Genomic DNA, 13,710 nt, shown 5'->3' with positions numbered 1-13,710 from the left:
AAAAGTCATGGGATAGGTGGCGATGTCCTTTCGTGGATTGCAAACTGGCTAAAAGACAGGAAACAGAGAGTAGGATTAAATGGGCAATTTTCTCAGTGGAAGGGAGTGGACAGTGGAGTACCTCAGGGTTCTGTGTTGGGACCCTTACTGTTCAATATATTTATAAATGATCTGGAAAGAAATACGACGAGTGAGATAATCAAATTTGCAGATGACACAAAATTGTGCAGAGTAGTTAAATCACAAGCAGATTGTGATAAATTGCAGGAAGACCTTGTGAGACTGGAAAATTGGGCATCCAAATGGCAGATGAAATTTAATGTGGATAAGTGCAAGGTGATGCATATAGGGAAAAATAACCCATGCTATAATTACACGATGTTGGGTTCCATATTAGGTGCTACAACCCAAGAAAGAGATCTAGGTGTCATAGTGGATAACACATTGAAATCGTCGGTTCAGTGTGCTGCGGCAGTCAAAAAAGCAAACAGAATGTTGGGAATTATTAGAAAAGGAATGATGAATAAAACGGAAAATGTCATAATGCCTCTGTATCGCTCCATGGTGAGACCGCACCTTGAATAATGTGTACAATTCTGGTCGCCGCATCTCAAAAAAGATATAATTGCGATGGAGAAGGTACAGAGAAGGGCTACCAAAATGATAAGGGGAATGGAACAACTCCCCTATGAGGAAAGACTAAAGAGGTTAGGACTTTTCAGCTTGGAGAAGAGACGACTGAGGGGGGATATGATAGAGGTGTTTAAAATCATGAGAGGTCTAGAACGGGTAGATGTGAATCGGTTATTTACTCTTTCGGATAGTAGAAGGACTAGGGGACACTCCATGAAGTTAGCATGGGGCACATTTAAAACTAATCTGAGAAAGTTCTTTTTTACTCAACGCACAATTAAACTCTGGAATTTGTTGCCAGAGAATGTGGTTCGTGCAGTTAGTATAGCTGTGTTTAAAAAAGGATTGGATAAGTTCTTGGAGGAGAAGTCCATTACCTGCTATTAAGTTCACTTAGAGAATAGCCACTGCCATTAGCAATGGTTACATGGAATAGACTTAGTTTTTGGGTACTTGCCAGGTTCTTATGGCCTGGATTGGCCACTGTTGGAAACAGGATGCTGGGCTTGATGGACCCTTGGTCTGACCCAGTATGGCATTTTCTTATGTTCTTATTTATAGTAAATTTCCTTTTTCTTTTTTGCTCAACAAGCTCCCAATTTGGTTTGGTAACATGGAAACAGGATAAATATAAGAGATTATTGATTATGTCATGTATGTTATAAGGTTGATGTAATCCTGTTCCTTGAGAAAATTCGTTGTAATATCGAATATATGTAAAATTGAATTTATTTTACTTGATTGTAATTAAAATTCATAAATAAATAATTTAAAAAAAAAGAACTTCTCTGTCTTTATCTGCTAGAGGGGGGGAGGGGGGGGGGGGCAAAACCCAGGAGTCTGGACTGATCCATTGTATTACAAGAACGAAAATTATCAGATAAGAACCAATTTTCCTTTTTTCTCTCTAGGGTGGTGAAACACCGGATGGGTGTCCCCAATGATGTTTCCTTTATTCACAAGTAGCAGGTCTTCAAGATCTCTATGGTTCTTATACAGTCTCTTTCTTCTCCTTGGATCCTTGATGGGAAGGATCCCCTTGAAACAAGCAGCTCCCTTGCTTCAGTCAGGAAGGAAGGGCAGCCTGGATCTTCTAACAAAATAGCTTCTTTCTCCCAAAAATGGATATTAACATTGGAGATGTTACTTGCAGTGAGTCACCACCACTTCAGAAGCAGGTCTTCCCTATTCCTGGGCATCCCAAACACAGAGTTTCCAAATCCCTATGTCAAAGAAGGCCCAAATGTCTCACAAGGCTCCTACCATGAAAACTCTTAAAAGCCTGAAAACAACCCAGAGGGATATCCCAACCAGCTAATGAGTAGACTGGAAGGGAAATCCTCCCACCCTGGTCAGTATCCCCAGGCTGGGTTAGCCTGGGGATACTGACTGAGTCTGAAAAAATAACAAAGGCCAAAGCTCCTCTACATCTCTTAATTCTCTGCAAACCTAAAGGGACTGCCCCCAAGCTATCTGTGGAAAGCTGCTTAATAGACTCTCAGAGGGTCTGCCATTCCAGACCCCTCAAAGGAAGGGGCAGCATTTGAATGGTACCTCCCCCTCACACTAACCTGCACTCTTATTGACTAAACTAAAGGGTCACCCAGGTTTTATTAGTGATGCAACCGTAGGGTCCGTTACACAGGGTCAAGAGTTTACAGAAAGCATTTTTACCAGTGTATGTAGCCAATTAGCCATGTAATTGTTTTTTAAAATTGCACTCAATCTATATAAATTAAAATGTTAAATAGTTTGGACAAAATCGCTAATCTCAGAAACCACTGAACCAATTGCTTTCAAATTTGGACACAACCTTCATTTCGCATACAGGAAGGTTCTTCTGTACTTACATTACAGATATGTCACACCTGTCACAGGTAAAATAGGTTTAAAGATTTTTTCCAGAAAACAGTGACATCTGCTGGATGTAAGCGCCATCTGTTACACCTTACACTAACACATGCTACACTAATCATTTCGCCAGTCCAGGCCCACGTTTCCCTTCCATTTTAACACATTCGAGCACTTTTTTCACCGGAAGATAACTATTTCCTTTACAGATAAAATACACCCACCACCCCCCTCACACCCCCCACACACATGCCAAATTGATTTACTTCCCGGGCCCTCACAACACACATAAAACCTGACAGAAGTCTGGGAGGCTCCAGCGGGGGGCCAGGACCGGTCCGGGATACATCTCCTGCACTACGGCCGTCGGCTGCCAGCAATCAACATGGCGCCGACGGCCCTTTCCCTTACTATGCCACTCGGGGACACCAATGATGGCAGTAGCCCATGTGACATAGTAAGGGCGAGGGCCCCTCGGCACAATTTTCAGGACTGGTAGCCGGCCGCCCTTTGCCCTTACTATGTCAGAGGACCTACCGCTGCCATTGCTCCACCCCACTGACATAGTAAGGGCAAAGGGCCGTCGGAACCTGTTTCAGTGCTCGCAGCCCACGGACCAACGCCAATACATCGCTCCCAGACCACTCCTGAACGCCCGCTCCACCGACTGACATTTGTATCAGGTCTCGGGGGGGGGGGGGGTCTGGAGGATGGGGGGTGGTAATGAATTTATTGCGAACATCTTGGGGAGGGGGCACGAGGGGGGAGCAGGTTTCATCATTCGGCAACTCTGGGGGGGTGGGCAGGGGGGTGGGCTACTGTTTTTCACAGGGCTGGGGGAGGGGGGTGCAGGAGAGTGTGGGGTGGTTAGTTTAAGAGAACGTTTCTCATAGGGTTGTTTTTTGGGGGAAGGGGGAGGTTCACATACAAATACATAACTAAACTTGCATGATCTCGGGAACGCACCAAAATAGCCCTCCCCAGACCACAAAACAAATTTGGGAGTGCAAATTTGGTTAGGCACTCCCCTATTTGGCTACATAACGTGCACAGACGCCCAGGGACAGACCACATGTAGCACCAACAATTTTAATTTCCCAGGTCTTGGGGGGGGGGGGCAGGAGGGTGGGGTGTTATTATTTGATTTAAAGGGTTGGGATTGGGTATTTGGGGGGGTTCCCACAGAAATAGAAAGACAAAAACTTTCTGATCTGAAGGGTAGGCAGTAGGTGGGGGGAGGTGACAGTGAGGGGAGGGAGAATGAGGGGGGAGGTGAGTGTCAGGGGAGGGAGAATGAGGGGAGAGGTGAGTGTGAGGGGAGAGAATTGGAGTGGGGACAGGGAAGGGAAGGGGGGGTGAGTGACCAAGGTGGAGGAGGATGAGTGACTGAGGTAAATGAGCAAGGGGAAGGGGGAGGGAGGGAAAATAACCTGACTCTGCCACTGCAACGCATGGCGAGGTACCGCTAGTAGTGGTATAATACAAATTGTCAATGGAGATAAACAAATGGTTTTGAAGTGTCTACTACGTTCTTTACAAATAAATTTACCAGTAAATCATCAGCCTTCAGGGAAATATGCCCTCACTTCACCACTAGAGGTCACTGCAGCACTTGACCATTAGTGGGCATGCCAAAGAAAAGAGAAAAAGCTCTTTAAACTGCACCATTTCTAAAGCATATCTGGAGTAGTAATATTCATCCTCTATCAATTTTAAAGTATTACTTTGAATAGTGAAAGTTATGTTATTTTAAAGAGCAATAAAAGAGTTTTTGTGACTAAAAGTAAGTTTAGACATAAACAAGCCAATTTTCAAAAAATGCCCAAGCTCACTAACGGCCTTATAATTAACCTTGTATTCATGTGGGGAGGGGGGTGTCATCCTTGTGCTTATATTCGAATTCTGGTGGGAGGGAGTGAGAGGGTTGGTGAGCGTTGGCCGGCCAGATCTAAGCCTGCCATTGCAATGCCTAGATTTGGCCGGCCAAATTAGGAACCTAATTTTTTTCTCTCAACGTGACCCCTATCCCCCACTCTGTCCACATTTTAGGCACCAGTTTAGGTGTTCATCCCTACACAGTTTTGAAAAGGGCCAAATTAGGCTCATAACTCTGAAAGGACCTGATTTACTAAGCTTTTATCCCATAGACATAGGAGAAAAGCATTAGTAAATCAGGCCCAAAATTAGCTGTCTAAACCCTTTGAAATTGATCCCCAAAACATTACCACTCTATTTATGAAGCATTTGTCTTTACTATTTTTCACATGAAATAGCCAGTAGTAAAAAGATTATAGTTGCATTTGAAAGAAGATATGCTAATTTCTGTGAAAATAAATAATTATTTTTAAAGCTAAGCATTCAGGTAGTATTCATTAACCTGAGATGATTGCCTCGATGATTTATATGTCAAAATTATCATACAACAATTGTGTGAGGCATGCAAAAATAACTTATTTCACCAAGATTTAAAAGTTGAATTTCAAAGCACTTTATGCACATTACACTGTGTTTGACAAAATCAATCCTGGGATTCAGCATGTAAAAATATACGCAAACCTGATTTCATACATACTTTTACTTGCAGTTAAGTGGGTAGTCTGGGGGGAGGAGGGGACAGAGTTGGGGCAAGGAAGGATTTGCTCACATACTTTTGATTTTCCAGCATATGTACATAAACCTACATGCACAAGGTTACACCTGTTCTCGAGCAGGTGTCGCTTTGTGTGTGTAACTCCATGCATGTACCTGATGAATTCCCAAATTTTCAAAATGGGTTTATACGCATAAGTTCCTTTTGAAAATTTAGGCTAAAGTCTGTAAGTAAAGAGTATCCGCAGACTTTTGCCCAGTGCAGATAGTTGTAAAATTATCCTCCCTAAGCACAGAGCTGATAGGCACACCTATGTAGTGAAGATGGACCATTTGCTGCTACTGTGATTGCAAGCAATGAGGCTGAAGGAACATTATGCAAAAAGAAAGGTGGGGAGACAGAGAACTGGTGAGCATGAAGGAAAGAAAGGAGAAGGGATGAAGGAGAATTTTGAAGGGAGGAGGCGGCATATGGTATGAAAGCCCAGAACTGTTAGGCAGAAAAAATTATTCTTTGGGCATCCTGAGGAGGAAGTATTTGCTTACTTATTTATTGATTGTATTTATAAATCTGCCTATTTGCATATGGACTATGGTGAATTACACAACATATAAGATTAAATATAATATTAATAACCAAATAATAAATGATAGATAATAAGACATAAAACCTCAGTCCAGAGGGAATGCTGACAGCAGAACCTTCATTTCCTGGTAGTAAGTTTGAACTTGCTGGGAAGAAGTGCTAAAATCTTAAGACAAAAGAAAAAGAGCATAATTCATGGAGGGTTAAACTGTAATTGACTGTTTATATTGTCTGTTACTTGTAAAGTTAGTATTTGTTTGCCAGTGTTAGAATTGTTTGCTAGTTTTAAGATTAGTATTTCTTTGTGTAAGATAGGGCCCAAAAGTAAAATAATATGTATATATAAAATGCCCACCTGAGTCTTCCCTGCACTAGCCAGTGATTGGTAGTTCAAGGCCCGAAATTCTGTAGAAATTGATGTTCCTGGATTGGGAAACACTGAACAGAGGGCTGGATTGCAGCCTGGAAAATGTGGGCTGGATTTCGAGGTTGAATTTGGGGCTTATGTGGAGAAGAGGCCCAGAGTGCGAGCTTTGAGCTGCAATGCAGGCATGCAGGAGCAAGTGTCGGATTATGGCAGCCTGGAGGCCTAATGAAGAGGGTCTGAGTCTGGAGAAGGACTGTTGTGGAGCCATGGGGGGAACAGGCTACTGGCAGGTTCCCTTTGTAACTGAAGTAGTTTATGGGGCCTGGAGCAGCACTGAAGAGAGAGTCTAGAACAGTGGCAGTCTGGACGGCACAAGGGAGAGACCCACAATTCCGGCTGTATGCGACGAAGAGAAGGCCACAATTGTGAGGGGAAGAGCTGTGCACTGGGCCACAGTCATTGGCTAAGTGGGGAAAGAAGCTGATATGGCTGTCAGCTGTGTGATAGCAGGGAGCCGTGCACCGCACAGCAGGGAGAAGAGACTGCCCAAATGGGAGGCTTGATGGAGAAGCCTGGAGCAGCTGATGAGGGAGAAACAACAGCAAAGTGGTGGCGACTGTAAGCCGTGTTGCAGTAGGGCCATGGTGCAGGGAAAGATAGCCCGGAAATGAAGGCAGGGTGCTGCAAGGGAGGAAAAGCTGACAGGAGACAGGCAGAATGAACAGCTGAGCATAAAGCCCCTGTTGCTCATGCCTGATCCTCCAGCATCCTTGGCCACAATGGTGAGTCTTCCAACTTTGCATCACCATGGTTTTCTTGAAAAAGAAGTGATTAGATTAGGGGCCATTTGTTAAACCTCAGCGTGATGATGCTGGCTAGGCCACAATCCTGCTGATGTCATCAATGACATCAGAGGGACCTGTAGTCTCTGGTAGGGGACCATGAATTTGATCAAAAATAAGGAAAATTAGGCAAGTTTAAAATAAAACAAATATGGTAGTCAGGTCACAAGACCTTGGGCACTGCCTCTGAGGGGAAATTTGCGCCATTGGAGCCCAGTTATCCCCTCGATTCATCAAAATGCTATAATTTTGTATGGATAACTACTTTGCGTAAGTAGTTTATGAGAGAGAGAGAGATATGGAGAGCGAGAAAGAGAGGGAGAGAGAGAGACTGAGACTATATAGTAGTGAACTATTTATATCACAATAGGGGGGTCAGCTAGTAACTGGAGGTGGGGTTTTGGTGGTGGTGTAGGGTTTTGGGGCCAGTTTTACTTGCAGAGTGAGACGTACGAACAGCACAGTAGACCTCAGTGACGATTTGACATCATTTGGAGTGAGGAAAGTCACAGAAAGATGAGATTTCTTCACGGTTTTCTTGCCCTAGCTTTATAGATCCCTGGTAGAGAATCCATCATGCTAGGGCAAGAGAGCATTGTAGAAATCTCATCTTAGTGTCATTTTACTCACTCCAAATGATGTCAAATTGTCACTGAGGTCTTCTGTGCTGTTCATACGTCTCACTCTGCATGTAAAACTGGCCCCAAAACCCTACACCACCACCAAAACCCCACCTCGAGTTACTAGCTGGCCCTCCTGTCTTTATTGTAAATTGCATTACAGCCGTTTTTGGCATTTTGCACAGCTTAATGCCAGGAAAAAAGGTGTAGTTATTTCTAGCATGCGTTAAGTTATCGCACAATGCGATAATGCCCCTCATTCTCATTAATCCCGCCCAAACCCCTCCCCAATCCCTCCTTTGAAAAATGTGCATTTGTGCCACACGCTACCATAACGTTTGCGTGCTTTATGGCGTTAACGCATGCGTTATGGCATTATCACAGGCCTTAATGCCAAAAGCATTTTGATGAATGACCCTGCAAATTTGGCGTTAAAACCCCTGAAAATGCTCAAAAGTTGAGAAGACTTGGTGATAAACATCAGACAGGGACTCATGCACTCTGATCCAGGCATTATGTGGGATATAAGTATAGTAGATTTTAAATGGAGAACAAAAATGCCTATAAATGACGTGAGAGGTTTAGGGTTTGTGTGACAAGGATAAAAATGGATAAGTTCTGAAAATATTTTTGTTGGCTGGAAAACACCTTTTGGGAGAATTTAAAAGGAAAAATTAAAATGTTTAGGAAAATAGTATCTTTGTTTGCTCCCTATTTTTTGGTTTATCCCTGCACCTGGCTAGCAAAATTAGGACTGCCATGACAATCAGGTGAAATTCCGAAGCTGGGTAGATGTGCCTCCAGAGAGGTTTGGGAAACACTACTTTAAGTGACACATTTATCAAGTTATTCAATGTCTCATTTAAAATTCTTTTACATTCCTTATTTATCTATACAGCACATTGATCGAATATATTACCAAAGGGCTTAGAAAATGCAAGAATATTTTCTGTCTCTTTTAATGAGAGCAGATTGAAGATTAATATTATCTAATAATTCATTGGATAATCCTCTGCAATTCATCCACAAAAAAGTCATCAAATTTAGAGCAGTTTATATTTCTAACCTAATTTAGATGATGACTCTGGAGTATCATCTAGAACTTTCTTCACCAATCCAAAAAAATGCTTGTGGATGGTATTTTGCTTGCTCCAGTTTCAAGGGAAAAAAAACATTTCTTTGCTGAAATTACAACCTGATTATATTGTCTCCATCTTTCACAGGTTGACAAAATGAGTCAGGGAAAACAATGCATGTCACATAAAGGTTGTTCAGTGAGCAAGCACTATACACTTAACATGTCTACATTTTCCAAAATGACCTGTTCCTATCATACCCTTGGAACATTTTACAGTGTCACTGGTTAATCTCTAGCTTCTCCCATCCACACTGCCGCCACAGCACCATCATGTCTGGACCCTTACGAATGCATCTGGGAGATAGTCGCACATTGTTTCTGTACAGCCTGTCACACGGTGCCACGCCCATTATCTTGTGCATGTTTGTGGGTTGCCATATTCCCTGTGTGTGGGCTTAATAATGGGTTTCTATGGAGGACAGAATGCACAGCTGCCACATTTGCATGCACAGCATGAGATATGACTTTTGCTGCTAACACAAGTGTCACCTCTTATGTATCTGTGCGATGCTGGCAGCCAGCTACACACCAGTAGCCTTTGCTGTGTTGGGAGGTAAATCAGATTTATTACTCATGAACATATGAACTCCTTTAGCCTACAGCTAGCAAGCACATATGGTGGGCAACAACATTATAAAAGGCATTTAGGCCATGCCAATCACAATCACCCGTTAAGGCTCAGTAAAGGTACAGGCTACCTTATACAGTCTTACTGGGAGCTGTGGTATGCCAGTCACATCTGCAAGAGAAAATGCTATGATTCATTTATTTGTTCTGTCATTGGCACAGGAGATTTAGGGTATGGTTGCAGGCCCTGGCTTCTGATCCCCATTGCCATTCCCAACACACCAGCAGAGACAAGGTACAATGAAGCCTTATGTGCTACCCACTGTGTCATAGAACGCACCTTTGGACTTCTGAAAAGTCATTTTCTCTGTTTGGACAAGACAGGTGGAGCTTTAATGTATGCCCCACCCAAAGTTGCAAGGATTGTGTTGCTCTACTATGTATTCCATAATCTGGCTATATACCATGGAATCCCAATGGCTGTACATCCTGATCTCCCCCCGGATCCCCATGTCTCCCTGCAGGAGCCCAGGAGAGCACACTGAGTGGCAGCCAGATTCGGCAAAACCTTATACAAATACACTTTGCCTGATAGGCCTCATCTACCACTTCCCGTTCCAGGGAAGGTGCGCCAGAGGCCGGTTAGCTGCTCCTCTCTTCACTATCCCTTTTCTTCCTGTCAGTGATCGTTAAAACGATCGGGCACACAATTCACAACCCTATTGTGAGCATCTGATGCCAACTGATATGTACACCTGTTGCTGCCTTGCTTTTTATTGGTGATATGAACTTACCGGCTGCAGCTCTTGTGGTGTCCAGCTGCTCATCCATGCCCTCAAATATATTCAGTCCCAGCCTTTGTATAAGCCGATTCTCCATCTCTGTGAGGACTATGGGACATGGGGTTCCTCCTCCTGTCATTCTTCTGTGTTTGTTTTGGGCCGCCACCTTGGCTTTAAGCTGTGCCTGTATATCTCTATACTGGTGGGTGACCTGCTCCCCGCTTGTTTGGGTGCCGCTCTGTCTGGTGATGTTCTGGGCTAGGCTTCTCCAGATCTGGGCCTTGGCTGCCTTTAATGTTTTAGCTGCCTGGTTGCCAAACAGCATGGCATAGTTTTCCAGGACTCCTGCTATTACCATTTCGGTCTCCATGGCGCTGAACTTAATGGCATGGAGTTGAAGGCGTCCTGCTGCCTGGTTGCCAGATGGCGGTGCCACTTCCTCTTCCGGAGAGGTGTCCTCCCTGTCCTCACTCTCCATTCCACTCAACACTCGCCTTCCCCCCCCCCCCCCCTTGCTGGCCCTGCCTAGCAAATCCCCTTCCCCTCTGCCTCCTCTAGCCTGCCTTCTCTCTCCATGCTTGCCTGCCTATCCCCTTCCCCCACCCGCCTCCTCCTATCCCTTCCATGCTGCCTCTCCCTGCTCCTGTCCCTACTCCGACTCCTACTTTTCCTTCCCCTAACACTCCTGCCCTCATCTTCTTCTCCTCCTCTCTTCCTCTCCTCCCTCCAACCCCTCTTGTCCTCATGCCTCTCCTCTTTTCCCATACCTCTGATGTTCTATTCACTCCACCTTCTTCACGCTTCCACTCACCACCTCCTTCACTCACCACCTACACCATTCACCACCTCCTCCACTCACCACCACCACCACCACCCACCTCTACCACCTTCTCCACTCACCAGCACCACCACTCACCACTTCCTCCACTTACCACCTTCTCCACTCCATCACAGAAAAAGACAAATGGCCAATCTTCACAAACAAACACACACTTTCACACACACAGAGAGACAAAAACACAAAGGTAAAGGTTCGCAAAAGGAAGCACAGAAAAGCACAGGACACCACACTCAGAAATCGAAAATAGAAACTATCTCTAACCACCACCACAGCAACCACCCTCCTCTCCTCTAAAACACGCTTCGACACACCCTGCAGGAAAGCTGTATATATAACCTGCAAAAATAATGTGCTACGCAATGATGCAACACGGTATGCGATGACACAGCGCTGCATGCAATGAAATTTTACTGCGTGGGATAAAATGTCACTGTATGCGTTACTTTGCTATAGCCATCACATTATCCTAAACACGCCCCTTCCTTTATCGCTGGTGCTATTTCTGCTATATTTATAGCAATTTGATGACTCTAAGCCTTACTTTCTGAACATCTCAGTAAAGGTAATCTTGGAAACTATGACATCTTTACAGCAGTTTAGTTCACTGTTCAGTGGTACAAATTCTTCTCAATGAATTTGTGACTTCTCAAAGTCTTGTTTAACGTTTAAGATGGTAAAGCAAATTGTCTCTTCTTTCCTTCACCATAAGTTTAGACTGTTTTGTGAGTTTCCCTCCCTCGTGCTTGGTAAAAAGAATATTTACACCAGTTTAAATATGTATCCAAATACAAAGTCTCATATCTCCTACCTCTCCATGTAGTTTCCTCCTCTGAAGTCATGTGCTCCTAACAGTACCTGAATTGCACTAATTTTTCTCCTCTTCTGCCTTTTAATATCAGAGCATTACGCCTGTTATTCCTCTTCTCACAAAATTTCCAGCAGATATTCCTGGTTCCTGTTGAAGGTCCATTCCAACTCTTTTCTCCCCTCCCTCCTTCTCCTCTGGATGACTGCACGTCATCCCTCCTCTGGATACTGATGATCCGCAGGTTCCTTCTCAGTGAAGTAACCTCTCTCATTGATGTTAGATCAAAAAAATAAATAACTGAACTGAGTCCCTAGGTAGTGGCTACTCAAGCTCAAATAAAGCAGCAGAAAAATATAAAGAGGATAGGGATGATGGAGAGAAACTACCAACCAAAATAAAAGGCTCCTTGGAGACATTAAAACTTAAACAACAGGAAAATCAGGGGACAGCCATGGCATGCTGCCCATGGGAGGGAAATGGGAAATCCACAACCTAGTAAGAAGTTACCAAATACTTTCTTCCACAAGTGGGGGAGGGAATGAACTACCTAGTCACATTTTTATTCTATTTCTTCCCCACCAAATGGTATATGCTATATAGTTTCTGGCAGGGAAACAGCAGGACTATATACACTGTTTATGCATGTTTTATTGACCGATTGCAGAATATAAGAACAAGTAAATAAATCGTATTCACATCTCACAATTTTTCAAACATTTTGCTTATGATTCTAGGCTGTTGGAGGCATCTGGGATCGATTTCAAACAAGACCTTTTCACTCAGGCGGCAGACCAATTACTTTGTAAGTTCTTTTTCTTTTGACTACTATATTCGGTAACCGTAATGCTTTCCTTTTATTTTTCCTTAGAGAGATTTTTTTTCTATATATCTATTTATGAAATTTAAAAATATTAATACAAAGAAAAAAAAACTTTGCACAGAAAAAGTCATGAGAGTTTAAGTAGCAAATGTAAATTTTCCAAAAAGGAGAGAAAAAGGAAATAATAATAATAATATAACAATCTTCCTCTCATTATATTATCCAACAAAAAAGGAAGGATGAGAAAGGAAAAGAGAAGTGAAAAACAATAATTATAGAAAGGAAAAAAGCATTAAGACACATATATACACAATGTTAGATAGATTTTTAAAATGATAAATTGGGGCACAGCATATAAGGTCAGCAAATACAGAAAGTTTATTCCACTGAATAAAAATGGACAGAACTCGGTCATGCCAAGAAAATACCACAGACCCCCTGAGTCACAGAGCTTCATTATCTGTAATAGAAGGGATGTGTTGCTTGTTATGGACTTGTACACCAAAACTTATGCTAATAAAGTTTTACCGTGCAACTTGATAACATTTTTATGTGCACATTAAAGTCGCACTTAACATGCTTCATAATGAATTTTACAGAGACATGCTAAAACCTGCCTTCCATAGCATGGCCTTAGTACTTACGTGGTGGTTAACCCAAAAAACTGTAACATGCATGCTAGCTGCCGTGAAATCCTTTGTGTCAATGTGAACGTGCTAGTTAGCAGGAGAGGATTTTATCCCTTCCTTACACCTGTTTCCCTGTTTCCCTCCCCCAACCCTGGGAGTCATTCTCAGTGGCCCACTGCTCCAGCCACTTCTCTCCTTCCCTTCTGCTACTTCTTGTAGTCACCCTGAAGAATCTAATGACTCCCCTCTCTCAAATGCATGAGGCAAAATGTCAGAAGTGTTCAGCCAATACTATTTCTGAAGATACCCAGAACAGTGCAGAAGGGAGGCTTGATCTCTCCTGCCCCCATTAGAGTTGGCCACCTCTGAAGTGGTAAAAGAGGGGGGAGACCTTTCTGGATGAGGGAAACCACAACCAGATCCAGCCCTTACCTTCCCACCCAACTTTGTAAAGGCCTTTCTGACTCTCGGATCACTGTATTTTCGTACGGCAATCCCATAGATTGCATCATGCTCTGAGAGAGTTCAAGAAGCATAAGCTACCAATGATCCCAGGGCCAGAAAGGCCTTTTCAAAGGTATCACATAGGTGGGAGGGTACAGGTGGGGTTGGGAGGGAGGGAGGGGGCATTGCTGTC

The 13,710-nt window shown here is 43.4% G+C and overlaps 1 protein-coding gene across 2 annotated transcripts in view; it reads left to right on the top strand.

Annotated features, from left to right (window-relative positions):
- The window catches only part of SPATA48 (spermatogenesis associated 48), a 198,287-nt gene that overhangs the window by 95,872 nt on the left and 88,705 nt on the right, over window positions 1–13,710 (top strand). For both annotated transcript variants that reach the window (XM_029589752.1, XM_029589751.1), the window contains exon 5: window positions 12,359–12,426. In XM_029589752.1, coding sequence (XP_029445612.1) covers window positions 12,359–12,426 — 68 coding nt within the window. The remainder of the gene's footprint in view (window positions 1–12,358; window positions 12,427–13,710) is intronic.

This window comes from Rhinatrema bivittatum, chromosome 2 (genome assembly GCF_901001135.1).
Source record: "Rhinatrema bivittatum chromosome 2, aRhiBiv1.1, whole genome shotgun sequence".
Classification (NCBI taxonomy): Eukaryota; Metazoa; Chordata; class Amphibia; order Gymnophiona; family Rhinatrematidae; genus Rhinatrema; species Rhinatrema bivittatum.
The sequence above is the reverse complement of the archived record's forward strand: the minus strand, read 5'-3'. Positions and strand labels throughout refer to the sequence as shown.